The sequence below is a fragment of the Biomphalaria glabrata genome, chromosome 10 (genome assembly GCF_947242115.1).
Source record: "Biomphalaria glabrata chromosome 10, xgBioGlab47.1, whole genome shotgun sequence".
In the NCBI taxonomy this organism is placed as follows: Eukaryota; Metazoa; Mollusca; class Gastropoda; family Planorbidae; genus Biomphalaria; species Biomphalaria glabrata.
The window spans coordinates 4,896,886-4,918,924 of NC_074720.1; the positions used below are offsets into that span (position 1 = coordinate 4,896,886).

Below are 22,039 nucleotides of genomic sequence, written 5' to 3' on the forward strand. Positions count from 1 at the left end.
GCTGTTGAACAAGGGACATTACTGCTAATGCACGCAATATGACCAATGTTATGGTCATGTGACCAAAAAGCCTTTACAGAGGAGAGACAGTGTGTTAGAAAGGACAGTAAAGTCCAGGACAGCAGGGCAGTAAGGACTGTGTGGTGCTAAGTGAGTCCTCGAAAATGTAGCTGTACGAGCTAGAGAGACTTGTAGTAATTAGTTAGGCAGTTCTGTTGTGTAGCAAAGCATTTGAAGTTAGTGTAGCCAATTGTGTTTATTGGCTGTTGTTGATGTAATTTGTAAATAAACCGCCAACTTGTTCGTTGAAGCTCTTGTTGTCAAGTTGATGTTTTAGATGTGTTGTGTTGTGTTGTTGGGCAGTGTTGTGTTGTGTTGTTGGGCAGTGTTGTGTTGTGTTGTTGGGCAGTGTTGTGTTATGTTGTGTTGTTGGGCAGTGTTGTGTTGTGTTGGGCAGTGTTTACTGAAGGCCTGATTAGGAGAGAACGTAGCAATATGGACTCTCAAGTTTTCAGTCACTCAGCGACCAAAGTATTATATTAGACTTTTTTCATACTAGTATCTCTCTTTCTCTTTCTTCCCCCTCTCTCTCTTTCTCTCTCTCTCTCTCTTTATCTCTGTCTCTCCCTCTATTTCTCTCTCTTTATCTTTTCTCTTTATCTCTCTTTCGCTCTCTCTTTGTCTCTCTCTCTCTCTCTCCGTCTCTCTCTCTATTTCTCTCTCTCTCTCTCTTTCTTTCTTTGTCTCTCTCTTTCTCTCTGTCACTCTTTTTATCTTTTCTCTCTCTCAATCTCTGTTTATCTCTGTCTCTCTCTCTAATTCTCTTTGTCTATCTTTCTCTTTATCTCTCATTTCGCTGGTTTTTTGTACAGCGGATTGTCCAAAACTCGACCTAAAGTGGACCAAACTGAACAGTGCCCAAAATGCCTGACTAAAGGCAATGAGATTTTAAAAAAATAGAAATCCATAAAATACAGAAGTGTGATGTAGGAACTGTAAAAACGCAATAAAAAAGGCAATAAAACTTACTTGCCAAGGCATGGACATGTTTTTGCTTTCCATTGTTCTTGTTTAACCCGTCTTTGATGTAGCTCAAAACCCTCTGGCACTCACACTTTTGCTTCTTTGGGCGCTCGGCTGACTCAGCTTGAGACTATCCCCAATAACAAAATTCCTTGTCTACGATTCAAAGTCAAGCCCCCTTGTTTAGGGTAACCAAAGGGGCTTATGCCAAACATTATTTGCCACATGGTAATGAACATTAATTTAACACAGCAGAGAGTTTAAATCAATTGACATGGTCCTTGCACAAATATTTTAAGGCTGTATTTAACGATAACTAAATGTAAAAAAAAAATCTTTAAAAAAAAAATCAAAGATTATGAAAAAGGGATAAAACCCGCCCTTAAAACTATATCTATCAATAGTGTGCAACTTGTTTCCCTTATTAGCTATCAAAGAAAATAATTAATTACCAATAATTAACTGACTAATTGGGTATTGTTTATTGATTTATATTTTTTTTAGGTACAATAAATTATTGTTTAAAGTATCAACTTGCTAGGAGAATGCGTGAGGGAGAAATAGCTTTGATAATATTTTTTAAGAGAACTAAACCCAACAAATTTAGCCATATATGTGAATACTGAAGGATTAATTTTCCTTGTTGGTATAAAAAAATAATTAATTACCAGTAATCTATTGACTAATTAGTTGTTTTTGTTTTATATATTTATATCTTGTCTATGCAAATGAATAATTGTGTGAAGTTTTAACTTGATATGAGAATGGACGTTGGAGAATTAACATGTACACACTTTTTACCAGACAGACAGAGTGAGATGATAATAGCTTTGTTATGAAAGAAAAGCCAAATATTTTCCTACGCTCTAACAAAATGAATCTGAATTATCCGAATTGTAGGATTTTAGAACACTGTCTTTATACATTTGGCTATATTTCTAGTCAACGAAATCATAAGGCTTGGTGTCGAGTCTGAAGATAAAGGAGAATTGTAGTGTTTTACGCAGATCTATCTACACATTTAGCCACTCACTACGTAAACATAAAGGTTTACCTTCTCTACTGGACTGAATCTGACAAAACATGCAATGATAAAAGGGCTATACCGCTACATAACAGACACATCTCATTATACAAAGTAAATCTATCTCTTTATTTTTTTTATGTCCATCCCTTTCTCCCTCCTTCTCTCTCTCTCTCTCTCTCTCTCTCTCTCTATCTTTCTCTTATCTTATCTTCTTATATAATACAGACGTTACTTCAAAAAAAGAAGATTATTACGTCCTACGCGTCATGCATTCAGTCAAGCATATTAACCAATGACTTAAATTCTGCCAATTCACTGGTTTTCCTGGCTGGCACAGGCAACCCATTCCATGCTCTAATAGCACAAGGGAAGAAGGAGCATTTGTACGAATTTGTCCTAGCATATGGGATGAGGAATGTGCCTTTATTTTTGTGTCTTTCAGAGTATTTTATTAAATTGTGTTTTTGTATTTGAAGATTATGGTTCAGTGTCTTATGTATAATTGCTACTTTACTTTTGAGTCTTCTATCCTGAAGGCTTTCTAAATTTCTCTCTCATGTTTTGGTTACCATGTCAACCCTTTTTAAAAACCTTTTCATCCTATTTGCTGATTTTTTGTTTCACTGTTCTTGACCTTCGAGTCTCTTTCAACCCCACAGGTTGGTCAGCAAGCAGAACGATGAGAAAAGCCTGGTCAAGTACGACGAACTGGACGACGCCTATACAGAGGCAGACGAACTTCCAAGCAAATCAGAAAAGTCTTTCATCCCCCGAAAATCCTACATTCCCAGAAACTGTCCATGTTTTAGGTAAGCGTGCCTACATTCCCAGAAACTGTCCATGTTTTAGGTAAGCGTGCCGATAAAGAAGATAGCTACTTAAAAGTTTAAATCATCAAACGCCTACTTAAAGCAAAGATAATAGGTCGTTCTCTATATTGACTCTATATGCCCAACTTCGGCTGTGAAGTTAACAGAAGTGATCTGTGCCAATATTCTCACATTTAAATTGGAGATGTAAATTGGATTAACTAGAAAATGTGTGGGGAAATAGTTGATACTTGGAAATAATAGTTGATACTTGGGGAAATAGTTGATACTTAAGAAAATAGTTGATACCTTGTGAAATAGTTGATAGTTGTTTAAGTTTGTGTAACGCCGTATAGATGTGTTCACAACTTTGATTTAAAGTGTTACTGTCTAAGTCTCTATCGCCATCTCATGTCTCGTATTAGATTAGACCAGTGTTTCTCAAACTGTGTGCCGCGGCACACTAGTGTGCCGCCGAAGATTTGCAGGTGTGCCGCGGGAGTTTTCTGAACGACATCTCCTCTTACAACGACCAGTAAAAGTAGTGGAGCGCTCCATAGTGACGGAAAGGGCTGTTAGCTATTCAGGTTGTGGAATTGTCCACTATATATATATTGACTCAAATGTAGGCCGCCTTAGCAAATGCACAGCAGTTCTTGAATTGGAAACGATAATAATAAGCGATGTGTTTCATGTAAATTGGTTAGGTGTATGTTAATAATAACATTTTATCATTAAGCATTATTTATTGTTATCCATGGAGAAATACGTTAACAAGAATGAAACTGCGAAAGTGTTAAATGAAAAGCATGGAACCAAACGAAGGTACAAAGAAGATGACATCGGACATGGTTTCATATCTTCTGGACCTGAAGATTCTCCATTGCCATTCTGTCTGATCTGCAATGCAACTCTATCGAATGAGGCGCTTGTTCCAAGCAAATTGAAGAGACACTTGGAAACAAAACATCCAGCTGTAAGCGCAACCGAAGGAATACTTTGAAAACATCAGGGCTCAACAAAATAAACAAGCTAAGAAACTTACGAACTAACTAAAGCTGCCAGAAAGGGATTGATTGCAAGTTATAAGGTTGCTTAGTTATTAGCAAAACGCAAGAAAGCCTACACAGAGGCTGAATCAGTCATTGCACCAGCTTTAGCAATAGTTGTTGAAACTATCCTTGGACCCGAAGCCGCCAAAAAGTTTTAAAAGTTCCTTTGTCAAATGATACTATCTTGCGCAGAATTGAAGACATATCGTCAGATTTACAAGGTCAAATCTGCGAACACTTCGACGTGACTGTTGATGAAGTGTCTCTGCTGTGGTCTCTTCAAGTTGATGAATCCACTGACGTTAGCGGCAAAGCCCAGCTGCTAGCTTTTATTCGGTTCATAAAGAATGAAAAATGTGTCAACGAATTCTTATTTTGCAAAGACTTACCAACTACGAGCAAAGGCGAAGATATTTTCAATGTGGTGAACGAAAACATTTTGCTCTTCAAACTACAGTGGAAAAACTGTGTCAGCGTTGGCACCGCAGGCTGTCCTTCCATGAAAGGAAATAGAAAGACATTCGTCACTCTTGTGCGTCAAGAAAATCCAAATGTATTAGTTGTTCACTGCATGATCCACAGAGAAGCTCTTGCCTTCAAATCTTTGCTGAAAGATTTGATGTCTGTTCTGGACCAAGTGATTGAAGCAATTGATTCAGACTACAAATGTCTCCTGTACCATACCAACGTTCGTTGGCTCTCCAGGAGAAAAGTGTTAAAGCGTGTCATCCAACTCAAGGCTGAGCTGATTTCATTCTTGGAGGCTGAAAAAAAAAAAGACTTTGGAATTTCTATTCATGACGAGATCTGGTTTTAAGGCGAGATTTCTCTCTAATTTATTTGACAAATTAAATTCATCGAATTTAAGTCTTCAAGGACCATCGGAAACCATCATCACTGCATCCTTAAAACTGAAGTCATTTGGTGAAAATGTGTCTTTGTGGCAAAGTAAGATTTCGAAAGGACTGCTTTCCTACTTACAATGAATGTTCTTCAAATAAAGAAATCACCCCCGAAATTCTGGAAACTTTGACACACCTGCAGTCAGCATTGCAGCATTACTTTCCAACAGTTGGAAGTAATGAGTATGGATGAGTATGGATCCATTTGGAAACAATTTGGAAACAATGAAGCTACAAATCTGACAACTGAAGAAGCAGAGCAGCTCATTGATTTAAAAAGCGATGCAGTTCTTAAGTCAAGTTTTGCCGAGAAAAGCCTGGATGTGTTTTAAATTTCAATTAACAAGTTATATCCTGCAATCAGTTTAAAAGCAATCAAAATAATTCTTCCATTCGCATCTTCATGGTTTTGTGAGTTTGTATTTTTAGCACTGACTGAAATCAAGTCTAATAAAAGAGAGAGACTTCTTGCAATAGACGATGAAATACGAGTTTGTTTGCCAACTCTGGGGTCTCCATTAGATCCCATTTGCTCTATAAAACAGGCACACCCTTCACATTAAATGTAATACTTAAAAACTGGTAATTTTTTTTTTCTTTTTTTTATTATAAAACAACTGTTCTTCTTCGTGGTGTGCCGCGAAATTTTTGTAGCTTTTTTTCTGTGCCGCCAGACAAAAAAGTTTGAGAAACACTGGATTAGACTAATAAAGCCTTGTTTTAAGTTCCCCTAAACCAGGGGTTCTCAACCTGTGGGTCGCGACCCTTTTGGGGCTCGATTGACGATTTGCCAGGAGTCGCCTAAGACCATCGAAAAAAATGGATTGTTTTTGTCCATTCTTCTATTGCTGTGTGTGTGCCGGCGGGGGGGGGGGTCGCGGCAGAGTGGGGGATTGCAAAAAGGGGTCGCCGAGACTAAAAGGTTAAGAACCGCTGCGCCTAAACTGTTTATGTAATTCCTATTACAAAATGTTTTCTTCTAAGGTTTTATAAATGTTTTCTGCCGCCTAAATAAGAACCATTGACATTTTTTTAAATTATTTTTTTTTAACGGGCTATAACTGGTTTTAATAGTTTTGAATATATACAAATAAGTTTTGTTTTGTATTTTCTTATGTGTCTTGTCTATTGGTCATGATCTGTATTCCATCACTAGGTGTAACGTGGCGAAGAGGTACCAGATCGCTTTGCTGAGCTCTGTAGGCTTTCTGCTTTCGTTTGGGATCCGTTGTAACATGGGCGTTGCCGTCCTCGATATGACCAAAAACAGCACCAGGGATTTAGATGGAGACGGTGTCATAAGCCTGAATGACTCCATACAGGTAAGTTACAAAACACGAGCCGACCCACGGCGTAGCATAAGTCGCTATATAGTGACGGGTGAACACTTCCTGAAGGACGCAGTTGTCCGAACTGGGTGGGTTTGGGCAAACGACTGTGTGCGCATGCCTGGAGAGCGAATAAGGCGCAAGTGCGGGCGGCAGGTGGCGGGAGGAGGTTTACAGAGTCGGCGTACGTGCGTGGTGTCCCACAGAGGAGATTACTTGTTCTTCCCATCTCTTTATTTGTTCTGAGCCGCGCTCTCTGTCGCCGAGAAAGTTACGTGGGGTAACTCTAGTCCGACTTGCAGAAATAAAAAAAGTTATCCTTCCATGACTTTTTCATCGAGGGTTAGAGAGTCAACGTGCCTGCTTGGTGTCCCCGCATGGTTGGGCGACGTAGAGAATTATATATACAGATAGATGATCTGACCAGGTGTACGTTGTACAGATAATTTACAAAAAACAAGTAGTCTTAACGACTCCATACAGGAGAATTAAAAATTACAGGTGATCTGACCAGGTGTGTTTGTACAGGTTGGTTATAGTTACTGTTGATCTGACAGGTGTCGCAGGCTCTGAGTGCTGCAAGTTTGCCTAAGAGTCTCCTCAGGGTTGACTTCCAAAGCCCTTCCCATGTTTGGGTATAGGTGCAAGGCAGCAGAGGTTTGAGTTCAGAGTTTTCCTTCTGCTAGGTGGATAGCCAGCCTAGCGTTACGAGCTCCTCCTGACCTGCGTCTCAAATAGCCTCTGAAACCAGTCCAACTTCTGGCCTTCACGTGTGGCGGAGATATTGAGTCCGGCGGACCTGTTTTTACTTACAAGAGAAGGGGTAAAGGTGAGTAAATGACCTCTAAGCGAGTCAGCTTTGGACAATGAGTAAAGAAAAACTAACTGAAAAAAATCAGATACATGAAAATAATTTTCGCTATACTAAATTGTGTATCAGTGCTACACTCTGGCAGAGCCTGTGACTCCGCTGAACGTACACTATATCGACATTGGCCGTTTGTTTTTGGATACATCAGCTGTGTGGATAAAACTGCTGTGTTGATGACATTGTTCCGACCATAGCTGTATAGTTCGTCCATCGTGGTTCGATGATGACCACTTTTGTCATCCAGGGGGCTGAGGGTTTTGCACTGGAGTTTTGTGCCTTCTCATGTGGCTGGTGAGACCTATGTGAGCCCGGAATGTTCGGCTGCACACTGGGCGGGTTATTCCAGCTGGAGCTAGTGTGGGACTTGCTTTTCTTCTCTGGCGTTTTGCTTCTGCCAGCGTTGTTCTCTTTTCCTCAGCAACCTGTGCGCTAGTTTTCACAGCGCAACGGCACGATGCCGTGTCATGTGCTTCTGTCTCCCAGGTGGCTGGGCTTATGCTGAACGCTTTCAGAAAAGCTTTGAGGGTGTCTGTGAGCGCTTTCCTTCCCTTAATTGGCCATAGCTAATGCCCAGGCATTAAACTTATTTCCATGAGCTGATCAATAGTCTGTTTGGGATCAAAGGAGGCAATAGTAGTTGTAGTCGTGGTCTAGTTGTAGTTGTGGTCTAGTTGTAGTTGTGGTCTAGTTGTGGTTGTGGTCTAGTTGTAGTCGTGGTCTAGTTGTAGTCGTGTTCTAGTTGTAGTCGTGGTCTAGTTGTAGTCGTGGTCTAGTTGTAGTCGTGGTCTAGTTGTAGTTGTGGTCTAGTTGTAGTTGTGGTCTAGTTGTAGTCGTGGTCTAGTTGTAGTTGTGGTCTAGTTGTATTTGTGGTCTAGTTGTAGTTGTGGTCTAGTTGTAGCTGTGGTCTAGTTGTAGTCGTGGTCTAGTTGTAGTCGTGGTCTAGTTGTAGTCGTGGTCTAGTTGTAGTCGTGGTCTAGTTGTAGTCGTGGTCTAGTTGTAGTTGTGGTCTAGTTGTAGTTGTGGTCTAGTTGTAGCTGTGGTCTAGTTGTAGTCGTGGTCTAGTTGTAGTCGTGGTCTAATTGTAGTTGTGGTCTAGTTGTAGTTGTGGTCTAGTTGTGGTCTAATTGTAGTTGTGGTCTAGTTGTAGTTGTGGTCTAGTTGTAGTTGTGGTCTAGTTGTAGTCGTGGTCTAGTTGTAGTCGTGGTCTAGTTGTAGTTGTGGTCTAGTTGTGGTCTAATCGTAGTTGTGGTCTAGTTGTAGTTGTGGTCTAGTTGTAGTTGTGGTCTAGTTGTAGTCGTGGTCTAGTTGTAGTTGTGGTCTAGTTGTAGTTGTGGTCTAGTTGTAGTCGTGGTCTAGTTGTAGTCGTGGTCTAGTTGTAGTTGTGGTCTAGTTGTAGTTGTGGTCTAGTTGTAGTCGTGGTCTAGTTGTAGTTGTGGTCTAGTTGTAGCTGTGGTCTAGTTGTAGTCGTGGTCTATCTTTCCCTGTAGCTGACTTTCAAAACTTGTTTACTTCTTTTAATGATTTTGAAAAAAAAAATTAGAATAAAAAAATTGAATAACACACACACACAAAATAGCATCCATTAACGTGGTTATCACTTTTTCTCTCTCTCTCTCTCTCTCTCTCTTTCTCTCTCTCTCTTTCTCTCTCTCTCTCTCTCTCTCTCTCAGTATAACTAGGGGCCTTAACAATGTTCTCACTGATCTGTCACATGTAAGAGTTTCTGAAATGATTGTTACGCTCTAGCACAAGGGATCCTGAAAAATGGAAGAGTCAGACTTAAACATCGACATTGTTTTGGAGCGTTACATATTGTCAATGTCACACAACAACATAACGAGTCTTTATATATGTGTGTCATGGGCTTAACGGTCATATTTAAAATGTATTAAATATACTACAGACAGCATTAAACATGACGAGCTTTAAATTTATTTCAATCTTAAAATGGAATAGCAATGATTCCAATTTAATATATACATATAATAAATTATAAACTTTTTACTTTAATATTGATTCTTTTTTTTTTTTTGTTGGAGAAGAAATATATTCATCTCAATAGCCTCTCTTTTTTACATGTATTGTGGAATATTGTTATTTAGGTAACTTAAGACGAGCTGTATTATCTTCTCCTGTAACTTTATAAAAGTGTACCTTTTACAAGTCAATTTATGTTTCAATAGTCAATGTGTAATAATATCAAATCTAAAACCCGAAACGTTTTTTCTATAACTCAATTTGTAACTATTAAACTTTGGAATATACATTCTACAGTTTAACGATACATCGCAAATAAAATTATGCATAGTGTCCTAGATTGGTAATAGTATACGAATCCCATTACTCTCTCTCTCTCTCTCTCTCAATTTAGAAAACAAAACTGGCGATGGATCCCCCCACTTCTTTGTATGCCACTGGACTTTCTGTAATATTACACAGTTAATGGTTCAAGTCCTAAAAAACTAACGTTTCTAAACACAGACATTTCCAATGCAAAAAGACCAAGACCTTACAGAGTTTTTTTTTTTTTTTTTTATGGAGCGTGCGTGCCAGAACTTATTTAGCAATGATCTCCTCCGCTCTCTTGTGCTGTCACGACCTGTCATATGCCATCTTGTAGAAATACAGCCTGACAAAACGTAGGACAAATTTTCTGTGATAAACATCAATTTCCAGTTCGTCTGCAGCCAAGTAAGCAGATCTGTGAGCTAACTCGAGCTGACTTTGTCATCACGGCCAAAATGTCATAAGGTTATAAGGTCTGGTCTAGATTCGTTTTTCAGAAAAGATTGTATATATCTAGTCTTTACATTCACGTACCTATATTAGAGAGATTCCATTCTCTTTACTTGCAAGACGAGACATAAGGCCTTCAAAATCTGATTTTACGTTTACATGTTAAGTTTTAAAATAAACTAGCAAATGTACGTAGCTAAGATAGACCTTTGTTTTAGATAGTAACTACTTTTAGCTCTAAACTTATACTGTTCAGTCAATCTAAGATGTACAGAATGTAAAAGGTGATCGTTCAATCTGAGGTGCAAGAATGTAAAAGGTGATCGTTCAATCTGAGGTGCAATCATGTTAATGGTGCTCAATCAATAAAGTTCATTGACAAGTGGGAGCCAAAAGCAGCTCGAAACACACAAAATTACATTTTAAAATATCTGAATGTAAGAAAGTTGTTACGTGAGTACAGTATGTATGTCTAAATTTGAATTAGAATACATTTTTTTTTTAGGGGGGGGGGGCTTTTTCCTTTCATAAGTAGAGATCTCCAAAATCATATTCCTGATTTTTATTCTAGCCTCAATCCTCAATGGGTCACAGGCATAAACGGAAGGGTGGGTGCGGTAGGGGCGTACAAACACCGCTATAGACATTGGGGGCATCGACCATGACGACATTTTCATATACTTGTGAATCATGGACTCTATAACCGCAGAACTAGAGAGAAGAATTCTAGCCATGGAATCCAGATGCTACAGATGGATCTTAGGCATCACCCAGAAAGACCTCATCACAAATGAGGAAAAGCCAAACCGGAAAACTCTGGCGATCGGGCCCAATAAATATTTTCTAACCATTATTAAAAAAGTAAGCTAAGACTATAAAACCAACACTATCAAAAGATACACAGTTCTCGAAGGACCTTTCCGATCAGAAGAGGATACTAGTCATCGGCTCAGCTCACAGTTATTCACAATCTTAGTACACACAAAAATCAGCGCCTTGCTGTAGTTCCTTTTTTTAACTGATCCTCTCATAAACAAAAGTTTTGCTCATTGTATACGAGGAAAGCACGGCGATATCACAAAGCGCAAGTGTACGTCAAAAGTTGCTTATTTATTAATCATATAAACAGACACACACATACCAACAGACGTTCTTTATAAACAACGTTTTGAGAAGCTATTCTAAAACGCAGACACTTCCTCTCAAGAGAAGATCCTATTCAGGGTCAGTCAGGGGATAATATCCTATTAATATGCAAATTAATTAAAGTTACATCACGAGCCGGCACGTGCGCAAACGTAATGGGGGAAACCTCGCAAGGATGGGGCTTTATTGTTTTTATTTATAGATTTATAGTCACCCCGCGTTGTGCACATTTAGAATCTATAGTAGACAACTTGACAAAGCCCCTAATGCAGGCTGCAGGCCACCAACTCTATGGGACCCAAACCTACATGCAGAGGAGTAAGAAACACTTTGAGCATGAAGGGTACTGGCTGACAGTTTGGGGCAACGCCTCTGACATTGACAATCGTCTGTGTTCCACAGCTTCTCCTCTACAATCTGGGAAAGATTACACTTTTAATTTACATTAATTTCAAAGCAGGCAGGTTGGTATTATATCACACGACCCCCCTTCTCATTTCAATCCTCCACCTCGTCATACGTGAGGTCTATTGTCTTGCACACACCCCACTCTATCTTCTTGACCCAATTTTTTTATTCTCACGTAAAGCAATCTGCTATCATCTGCATTTTTGATTTTCCGAAAGAAAAAAACAACAACAAAAACTGAATTGACAAACTGAAAAAAAAAACAATGCCGCAAGTTGTATTGGATGCTCAGTGCGCATGCCGGAAACGAAAAAGAATGACAGCACGTGGTCAGTGCAGACGTGATCGCACATGTCCTTGTTGGGTGAACAATACCTCCCTAAGAGGTCATAATATTAAATGTAGTGTCCATGTTTCGTATGAAATTCAAATGAAGTAAACTAAATGCTATAGTTGGATGAAATACATGATAATATATTTCCCCCCACAGTCCTATATGAGCATCGTACGACGGAGAAGTGAATAGCCTACTGTAAGCTTAGAAGGCTGGAACCTATACTGGCGGGTCGTGAACAAATATTGTGGCAGGAGTCCAGAGGGAGTCGTGTTCTTATTTCCAACTTTGAAGATAGACTTTAATTTCAGGCAAAATAATCAACTCGTGTGATGTGTCTGTTTACACTTCACATTCTTTAACAGCATGGTGTAAAAGTATCGGTTTATTATTATCATCATCATCATCATCTTCATCATCATCATCATCATCATCATCATCATCATCATCGTGTACTTTGACTACCATCTGCCTGTGCTGCTGAGTCATTATCACCACCATCATCATCATCACGTACTTTGACTACCATGTCATTGCGTGTGCTGCATCATCATCTTTATCATCATCATTCTCATCATCATCATATACGTTGACTACAATGTCAATGCTCGTTATCATCATCATCATCATCATCATCATCGTCATTTTCATCGTTGTCATCTTAATCATCATCATCAACATCATCATCATCATCATCATTATCCTCATCATCGTTGTCATCATCATCATCATCATCATCATTATCCTCGTCATCGTTGTCATCATCATCATCATCATCATTATCCTCATCATCGTTGATATCATCATCATCATTATCATCATTATCCTCGTCATCGTCATCATCATCATCATCATCATCATCATCGTAATTTTCATCGTTGTCATCTTAATCATCATCATCATCATCGTCATCATCATCATCATCGTCATCATCGTCATCATCATCATCATCATTATCCTCATCATCGTTGTTATCATCATCATCATCATCATTGTCATTTTCATCGTTGTCATTTTAATCATCATCATCATCGTCATCATCATCATCATCGTCATCATCGTCATCATCATCATCATCGTCATCATCGTCATCATCGTCATCATCGTCATCATCATCATCATCATTATTATCCTCATCATCGTTGTCATCATCATCATCATCATCATCATCATTATCCTCGTCATCGTTGTCATCATCATCATCATCATTATCCTCATCATCGTTGTCATCATCATCATCATCATCATCATTATCCTTGTCTTCGTTGTCATCATCATGTACTTTGACAACCATGTTATTGCGCGTGTCGGGTATAAAAGAAGGGAACGGCTTTCAAGACAGAACTAAATGTGTCAACGTGGTCAAGGCAGTATAGTAGTGGACAGACGTGGCAACGAGCTATCGGCCTAAACTTCCCACAGTTTGTGACGTTGCTGGTCAGTGTTCAGGCCTTCTGTAACGTTAGGTCTTGCTACAACACGACCAGCTACTCCCACCAAGTAATCTTGGTTCTATTTTCGTTCCTTCTTTTTTTCTTAATAGCTCCAAACCAAATGTTTTTAGATCTCGCCACGCCAATCAACCAGGTAGTCTCTTCACATGGAAACAACATAATGCGTTCTTCTCAGAGGCGTAGCAAGGGGTGGGGCAGGGAGGGGTTAGAATTTAAAAATCCCCCGGGCCCCCACTTTAGGGGGCTCCAAATGAGTGGGTTTTTTTTTTACAATAAATATTGAATATTAGGCTAAATGCAAGGGCCCCCAAAGAGGTCCAGCCCCAGGGGCCCCCAAATAATGGCAAATTCCTAGCTACGCCACTGGTTCTTCTGCAAGGATATCTGTATCTCCGACCTTCACCTTTGACTTACATTCATTATTAAATAGATGGACATCGATCTTCCAGTGAAATCACAAAAAATGAAACACATGCACGTGACATGAAGCTGACGTCATAGATTCATTCTAAATTCTACTCGACATTACTTGTAAAAACATGGAGCAGGGAAGAATAAATAAAAGGGTCAAGGTGAGCCCGAAAGTCATGGTGACATGGAACGCAACACTAAAGAATGCTCTAATAAATTCTAATTAAAACATGTTATCTTGGCATTTCGATACTATAAATAGAAGATTTCTCAAGGCACTTGCTTTGTACTAAAGAGAATGGCTTTTTAATTTGTGTTAAAGAGAATGGCCCAGTCTGTTGGTTTGTAAGTGTCCTATTCAGTTATTTTACTTCAAAAAAAGGAGATAATTACCTTCTCGCATTTCATATGCCAATCTAGTCATTTATGTTAATCAATGACTTACGATCTGCCTTATTCTTCTTCTTCGTTCTCATTTTTTATGTTGGGGGTTCATATGACTGGAGACATTTATGAGATGAACTGCGCAGTGGTTTCAAAGTCACGGAGCTCTCCATATAGTTCTGCCAAGTCGTTTTCTTGTCTGATTCAGGCTACCCATTCCATTCCTCTTATGTCACTATGGAAGAAGGAGCACTTGTACAAATGTGTTCTAGCGTATGGAACTAGAAAAGTGCCTCTATTCTTGTCTTTCTGAGTATTCCATTAGAGCATGGAATGGGTTGCCTGAGCTAGCCAGGAAAACCAGTGACTTGGCAGAATTTAAGTCATTGGTTAATATGCATGACTAGATGCATGACTCGTAGGACGAAATCATCTTCTTTATTGAAGTAAGGTCTGTATGATATATAAGATAAGATAAGGTTGTTTTTTTGTTTTGTAAATTATGGTTTAGTGTTTTATGGTGTATAGATCATTTACTTTTTATTGTTCTGTCCTGAAGTGTCTCTAAATTTAGAGATTCTAGATCAGTGCGTCCAGCCCTTTTCTGAGCCATATTTCTAAAATGACATTGATAAAAATTAACCCATTCACTCCGTAGTTAAAAAGAACAAAAAAAGCACAGATCGATACGCAGCGTAGGGATTTCACGTCTAGGGAGTAATGGGTGTTTACTTAAAAGTTTAATAAGAACAAAACGGGTTCCAGATTTGTTAAAGACCGAGCGCCGGTCCGGCAAACAAACTTCCCGCTTTTGTGTCCCCCCCCCCCCATAAGGTCTATACACTAGCAGGATGATGTGATGTGACGTGGGCCGAAGTGTAAACATTGAATTCACGCCCTAATTCTGTTTGTTTCGTCTATTTTTTTTTTCATTCCTATTTTTTCTTTTCTCTCTCCACTTCCTGCTAGCGAAGTTAAAAATAGTAACAAATAGGGAATTACACGCTAGGGGGATTGTTCTGTCGGAGATAAAAGTCTGTCGCCGTAAACCATGGTAAACATTTCTTGATGAAACAATAACATTAATTACATGTTCTAATTAATTAAAAACATAAAAATAATAGCAGTTGATTTTTTTTTAAAGAGTGATTTATATATTTTTTATTTTGATTTTTTTAAAGATTATTTTCTGTATCGCTTGTCTATCTGTCTATCTTCAACTTGCTATCATTCTTTCTTGCTATCTGTCTATCTGGCTATCTGTCAATATTACTATCTGTATATCTCGCTAAATATCTTATCAAAATTTATCAAATTCTGGGTTTTTGTAAAATGTTTTACATGTTTCGGATGTTCCTTCAGAGTTGAAGATAGTTTACTTCCTAGTCCAAACCTCCCGCAGGACGACGGGGGATGGGAGCGGGCAGGGTTTGAACCGTCGATAAATCCGAACGACAGTCCTGCGCGCAAACCGCACGATCAGGCAGCCATTTTATAGTTTGTGTGTGTGTCTGTGGGTTATATGTTGTTTGTATTTGCATCTAAAGCGCCAACCTGTTTTAACTGACATGATAGAGAGCATAAGATTGCAGGCGGCTTCAGAACGAGACAGCTGGAGGTCACTTACAAGGGCGCGAGATACACATTTGAGACCAAAAGAAAACCCAGTGCCAAGGACAGACGAAGACGGCTAAAAAGAAAATCCAAATTGACCACAGGTGGATAATGGTTATGCTTGTGCTGGATGTGGCAAAATATATAGGTCACAGCTTGGGTTGCTTCCACGGGAAATACTATTCCTTCATTAATCTTCGGGACTCGAAGACAAGCTTTATTATTATTATTATTATGTATAAATTTAATGGATGCTTGAGGGGCCCCCCTCTTCTTTTTCTCATTACTATTTCTCAACTATTACTATTAATTAGATCATTATACCAACATTTGTTATACCAGTGGCGTAGAAACACACTCAAACGCCATAGGCGCCAGTGGGTTAATCAAAGTTATGTCCATCGTACGATAGGCCTAGACTAAATATGTTAACTCTTTAAGTCCTGCATCTTTCAAAGCCTGTGACAAGAGCCATGACTGATAGTGATAGGTGTCGCTACCTGGTCTTGGCTGTAGGCGTAGCGGCGTGGGTACGTCCGTGTGTTGTAGGTACCTCTTCTGGTACGGCTATAATGCTGGTCTTAGCGATGTACTATATTAGACGCACTAGATTTGCAAGTGCGCAACATTACTAATATACTAAAGTCTCCAATGACAACATTTTGAATTACTGATGAACACACTGGTAGCAGACTTAACGTTTATTATATATAGGATAGATTACAGAAAATACTGGCGACTTCAGCCGTCACAAAATATACACCAATAAATACTGGCTGTCCATGCCATGTGGAATAAGTAATCACATCAATGAAATGTTCAAAATATAAATCCAAAGAAAACTCTCAAGTTAACATTAAATCAAATTCATTAAGGTACATATTACAGACAGAGAAAATCGTACATCCACTCTCTGCTGGAGTTCTTCACTAACTAACTTTGACCCTTATTTCAGAGTCCTTTAACTTATTCACATAACCTCGTGCTTGCCCGCACGGAATGTTACAATAGGTGACTGAGTGTCACTTCATGTCACAGAGGTTCTAAAACTGGACTGTGACAATAGGCTTAATGTAAATTACACGACAGGCCTACACTAAATATGTTAACTCTTTAAGTCCTGCATCTTTCAAAGCCTGTGACAATAGCCATGACTGATAGTGATATGCTTAATGTAAATTACGGGGCCCCTGTCAGGTGCGGGGCCCAATTGGAGCGATCGGTCAAATTGGCCTAAAGCCGGCCCTGTGCCCGAGTGTGTGAATATATGTATGTGTGATCGTGTGGGTGTGTTACAGTAGTTAACAATATATGTTAAGTGTGTCAGACAGTGTGTAACGAGTATATAGGACATCAGAGAGTTATAGAGACAGATAAAGCAAAAGTTAATATTGGGAGTATAATAATAAGAGAGAGAGAGAGAGAGAGAGAGAGATGGGGAAAGAGAAATGGAGAGGGAAATCGAAAGATATAAAAAGAGAAAGCTGGTAGAGAAAGAAAGAGCGAAAGAGAAAAAGATAAACAGAATTAAAAGTGAGATAACAGTGAGAACAAGAAGAGAAAAGAGAAATAAAAATTGGAAAGAAACTTACAAGAGAGAAAAAGAGAAGGAAGGCTAGTGAGAGATAAAGAGTGAGAGACAGAGACAGAGAGAGTGGCATAGGCAAAGAGAAAGAGATAGAAAAGGGTGAAAGAAAGATAAAGCATCGTGAAAAGAAGAGATAGACAAAGATAAAGTGAATTGAGAATGACACAGAGAGAGTGGCATAGTCAGAGAAAGGGAAAGAGAAAAAAAAAAAGAAAAACAATACGTCAAGAGAATGAGAGACAGGAGAGAGAGAAAGTGTGAGAAAGAGACAGAGAGTGAGACAGGTACAGTGAGAAAGAGACAGAGAGAGAGAGAGGTAGAGTGAGAATGAAAGAGGAAGGTGAGAGAGAGAGGTAGAGTGAGAAAGAGACAGAGAGAGGTAGAGTGAGAAAGAGAGAGAGAGAGAGAGAGAGAGGTAGAGTGAGAATGAAAGAGGAAGGTGAGAGAGAGAGGTAGAGTGAGAAAGAGACAGAGAGAGGTAGAGTGAGAAAGAGACAGAGAGAGAGAGGTAGAGTGAGAAAGAGACAGAGAGAGGTAGAGGGAGAAAGAGACAGAGAGAGGTAGAGGGAGAAAGAGACAGAGAGAGGTAGAGTGAGAAAGAGACAGAGAGAGGTAGAGGGAGAAAGAGACAGAGAGAGGTAGAGTGAGAAAGAGACAGAGAGAGAGAGAGGTAGAGTGAGAAAGAGACAGAGAGAGGTAGAGAAAGAGACAGAGAGAGAGAGAGAGGTAGAGTGAGAATGAAAAAGGAAGGTGAGAGAGAGAGAGAGAGAGAGGTAGAGTGAGAATGAAAGAGGAAGGTGAGAGCGAGAGAGAGAGAACTATTTCTCGCGAAGTCTCAGCATGAACTGTTGTAACTTCGTCTCCCCCATCCTTCCCCCTCTCCCTCCCCATCACCTTGATCGTCAACTCTTTCATCCGCCTCAAGTGGATAATGGACAATTTATTTGTTCTAAATCAAAGCAAAACAAAACCTCCATCACGGATGGCTTAGGACGCTGGCAATGGATAATAAATGGATCTGGGCTCGAGCGATGACGTAAGTGGTCAATCACCTTGCTTTTGACCACAATTCCCAACGCAATTTCAATCATCTTCCCTCTACCCCCCCCCCCCCCGCCCCATCTTTTCGGCCCCTTTTTCCCTAAAAAAAGCGCTAAAATGTATTTTTGAAAAGTTAAGTTCAGACTGCACGGTGTTAAAACGATAGTTGATCAAATCTAAAAGCACTGCAAGTGGTTTAGATACAAATCAATAGCATTTCAAACAATTATTATTAGTTAATTTATATAGCGCTGTAGGCTCAAGTGAAACCAACAGTTACAGTAGGCCTGAACATGGATCTGTGACGTCGTAGTGACGTCAGACATGTGACATGACAACAAGCTGTTGTTATACACTGTCCACAGGTTGCGAGGTCGCAGGTCAGTGTTCCGGACTGCTACAGCATTGGCCTCGGCTCAGGTCGCTATGAGAATATAACATACACATACAAACTAAAGTGAAAATGTGATGTTTTGAAAATGTGGGTCCTAATATTATTCTTTAACGTAGTAAAGCGTGTGGTCTGAATGGGTTTAATGGGGAGCGAGTTCTAAGCATTTTGTTCTTTGTATTGAAAAGGTCCTCAAACAATATATTTTTAGGTGTTTACTAGAAGCCTTGAGTCCACTAGGCGCAGGGCTCGTTTCTAGAACACATGGATATTTTTCTTCAATAAAGTTTTGTCTCAACCACTTCTTTAAAAGTTTTAGCTAATTATAAGGTTTTTAATGTATCAAGCCATTTTGAAATACCCAACAATGACGCATTTTCCCGCCTTCTGCTCTGACATTTGATAGAACAACAATTAGAATAATCATCTTGGAATAATTTTGTAATTCTTATCTCCGTGTTTCCGGCTCAAGAGAAAAAAGTTCGGAAAGGAAAGGACTGATGGAAAGAGCGAATGACGTGTGGGAAGATAAAAGCTAATTTATTAAAATTTAAGTTCAGTTTTTTTTCTACAATTTTTCATGTTTTAGAGGAAAATTAGGAATAATTTTATCTGCCATTCAAGTGAATGTTTTTTTTGTATCTTGGATCTTTTATTGCTCCTTCTGACGTCTTCTTTGTTGTTATTCCGAACAATGACGGGTCGAATAGCTAGTCTAATAACTGAGATAAACTGCGCAATGGTTTTAGGGTCTGACATTTCTACGTAGAGTTAAGGATAAAGTTTGTATTCAAGGGCTTTCTATTGGCCACTGTTTGCAAAAAACATCATCAAACGTCTTTCTTTCATTTTTCTTTTCCTCGCTCCCTCCATCCATAAATCGATCTCAATCTCTCTCACCCTCTTTTGTTTTTTCTTCCACTCCACCTCTTTCTCTCTCTAACTATTCTCTTTTATTCTCTTTGTCCTTCTCCCCCCCCCCTCTCTCTCCTCTTTTCCTTCCTTCTGTCTGTCTCTATCTCTGTCTCCCCCCCCCCCGCTCTGTCTCTCTGTCTCTGTCTCTGTCTCTCTCTCTCTCTCTCTCTCTATCTATCTATCTATCTATCTATCTATCTATCTATCTATCTATCTATCTATCTATCTATCTATCTATCTATCTATCTATCTATCTGTTTCTTTCTCTCTCTCTCTATCTATCTAAATGTCTATATGTTTCTCTCTCTCACCCTCTCTCTCTCTCTCTCTCTCTCTCTATCTATCTATCTATCTATCTATCTATCTGTTAGTCAGTCAGTGAGCCTTAATCAATCAGTTAATCAATCAATCAATCAATCTCTCTCTCTCCCTCTATCTATCTATCTATCTATCTATCTATCTATCTATCGATCGATCGATCGATCGATCGATCGATTTATATATCATCTATCTATCTATCTATCTATCTATCTATCTATCTATCTATCTATCTATCTATCTATCTATCTATCTATCTATCTATCCTCATTCAACTGCTAACTTGTATCCTTTGTCTCTACAGGAGCCTGAGTTTAACTGGACCCCCGAGACAGTAGGAGTGGTGGACAGTTCGTTTTTCTGGGGTTATATCGTGACACAAATCCCCGGAGGTTACCTCGCATCTAGGATCTCAGCCACAAGGTAATGCAGTTATGTTTAGCTTATATTTTTCAATATTGCAAACAGCCTTAGAACTTCCCAGGTCAGTGGTTCTCGACCTGTGATACAGTTACACCTGTTACACTTGGCTGGAAAAGTTGGGTCAGGCCCTTTAACTCCTAGGAACAAAACTTCGACATTTCAATTTTATACAGAAAAAAATAACACATCATTTGGAACAATAATTCTTTCACTCAATTATACATTTTATGTAACTTGGTGGCTGAATGGTGAGGTGCTTGGCTTCTGAAACGAGGCATCCTGGATTCGAATCTTGGTAAAAACTGGAAATTTTTCATTTCCGGATCTTTGGAGTGCCTCTGAGCAAACTCATATTTAAAGGTTACCTGACATTAGTTGTGAAAAATAAAGACCATTGGTCGTTGTGCTGGCTACCTGACACCCTTATTAACCGTAGGCAAGAGAACATGATGACCTTTACAACATCTGCCCCATAGATCGCAAGGCTTGAAAGGGAAACTTTACTTTACTTTTAGAGTCCGATGTGATTAAAAAAAATTATATTTATAATATAAGTAGACCCAGACTAACTTGGAGTTGAAAGATCAATCGATGCTTCAAGGAAGATCCTGAAATAATCTGATGCATATATATTTATGACAAGAGTAGAATATCGTGGGGAATTCAAAATTGCAATCAAATCATTTTTGGAAAAGCCACAGCTTAATATTTTTCTATTGCTAATATATTGCCAATAAAGTTAGTCGCTTGTGGACTCTTGACTTAAGTCTCGGCGTTATCCCTATCCCGGGCCTGGGACTCTTCTCCGATGTTCCATTAAACGGATAAACGCTAAGTCACCGCCTCATTAGCTTTAGGAATCTTTTCAAAAACACTCCTCCTGGTAATAAACTGAGGAATTGTCTCCCCTCCATCTTGAAAACGTCACGTTCGCCCGACAGCTCCAATGGCCACGTCCCGAAATCTTCCTTCGCGCCGAGACTGTTTACTCCCTCTGAACCAGAGATTAATGCGCGCATGCTGGGGATAAAAGACTTGGTGAACAAAGTAGATCCCTCACACGTGACTTCTTTAACCAATAGTAATGGGCTAATCGATATGGAGAGAAGGAGGCGTTGGGGGTGGGGTAGAGAGGCAAGGAAGGGAGGATATAAAGAAAAGGAGGAGAAATTGAAGAGAAAGATGTTTTGATATTTTTCAAATTAAATTTCTCGTTGGCAAATATACAGAGAGAGCAGAGAAAGAGAGACAGGAAAGAGAGAGAGAAATGAGAGAGAGAGACAAAGAAAGAGAGAGAGCGACAGCATGAGACAGGTATAGAGAGAGAAAGAGAGAGAGAGAGTAAGAAAAAGTGAGAGAGATAGAGAAAGAGAAAGAAACAAAGAGAGAGAAAGAGAGAGAGAGAGAGAGAGAGAGAGAGAGAGAGCGACAGAGATATATAGACCGAGCGAGAGAGAGAGAGTAAGAGAGAGAGAGAGAGAGAGAAGAGAGAGAGCGAGGGAGAGACAGAGAATGAGAGAGAGACAGACAGACAGACAGACAGAAATATATATACAGAGAGAGAGAGAGGTTTTACAATTCCCTGTCAAAGTATCACTCTTTGTTAGTGCTGCCACCTACCTACTTCCCACAAATAAATTGAAAGCTAATAATAAGTAATATTACTATGTTATACATTTTGACCCTCGTCCTACAGACGTAGTCATGCTCTGAATTATACCAAAATAAGTTGAAAAGAAAACAACAATACTAACTCAACTAATATTGTGTAGTGTCATGTTTCTCCTGAAATATCTAGATTAGAAACAAGTCACTGATGATTTCAGAGAAATATACTGACATTAGTAGGGGAAAAGTAAAGGGG

The 22,039-nt window shown here is 39.3% G+C and overlaps 1 protein-coding gene across 1 annotated transcript in view; it reads left to right on the top strand.

Moving 5' to 3' along the window:
* The window catches only part of LOC106060779 (vesicular glutamate transporter 2-like), a 224,537-nt gene that overhangs the window by 91,515 nt on the left and 110,983 nt on the right, over window positions 1-22,039 (top strand). The window contains exons 3-5 of the mRNA XM_056044185.1: window positions 2,710-2,859; window positions 5,970-6,135; window positions 20,057-20,175. Coding sequence (XP_055900160.1) covers window positions 2,710-2,859; window positions 5,970-6,135; window positions 20,057-20,175 — 435 coding nt within the window. The remainder of the gene's footprint in view (window positions 1-2,709; window positions 2,860-5,969; window positions 6,136-20,056; window positions 20,176-22,039) is intronic.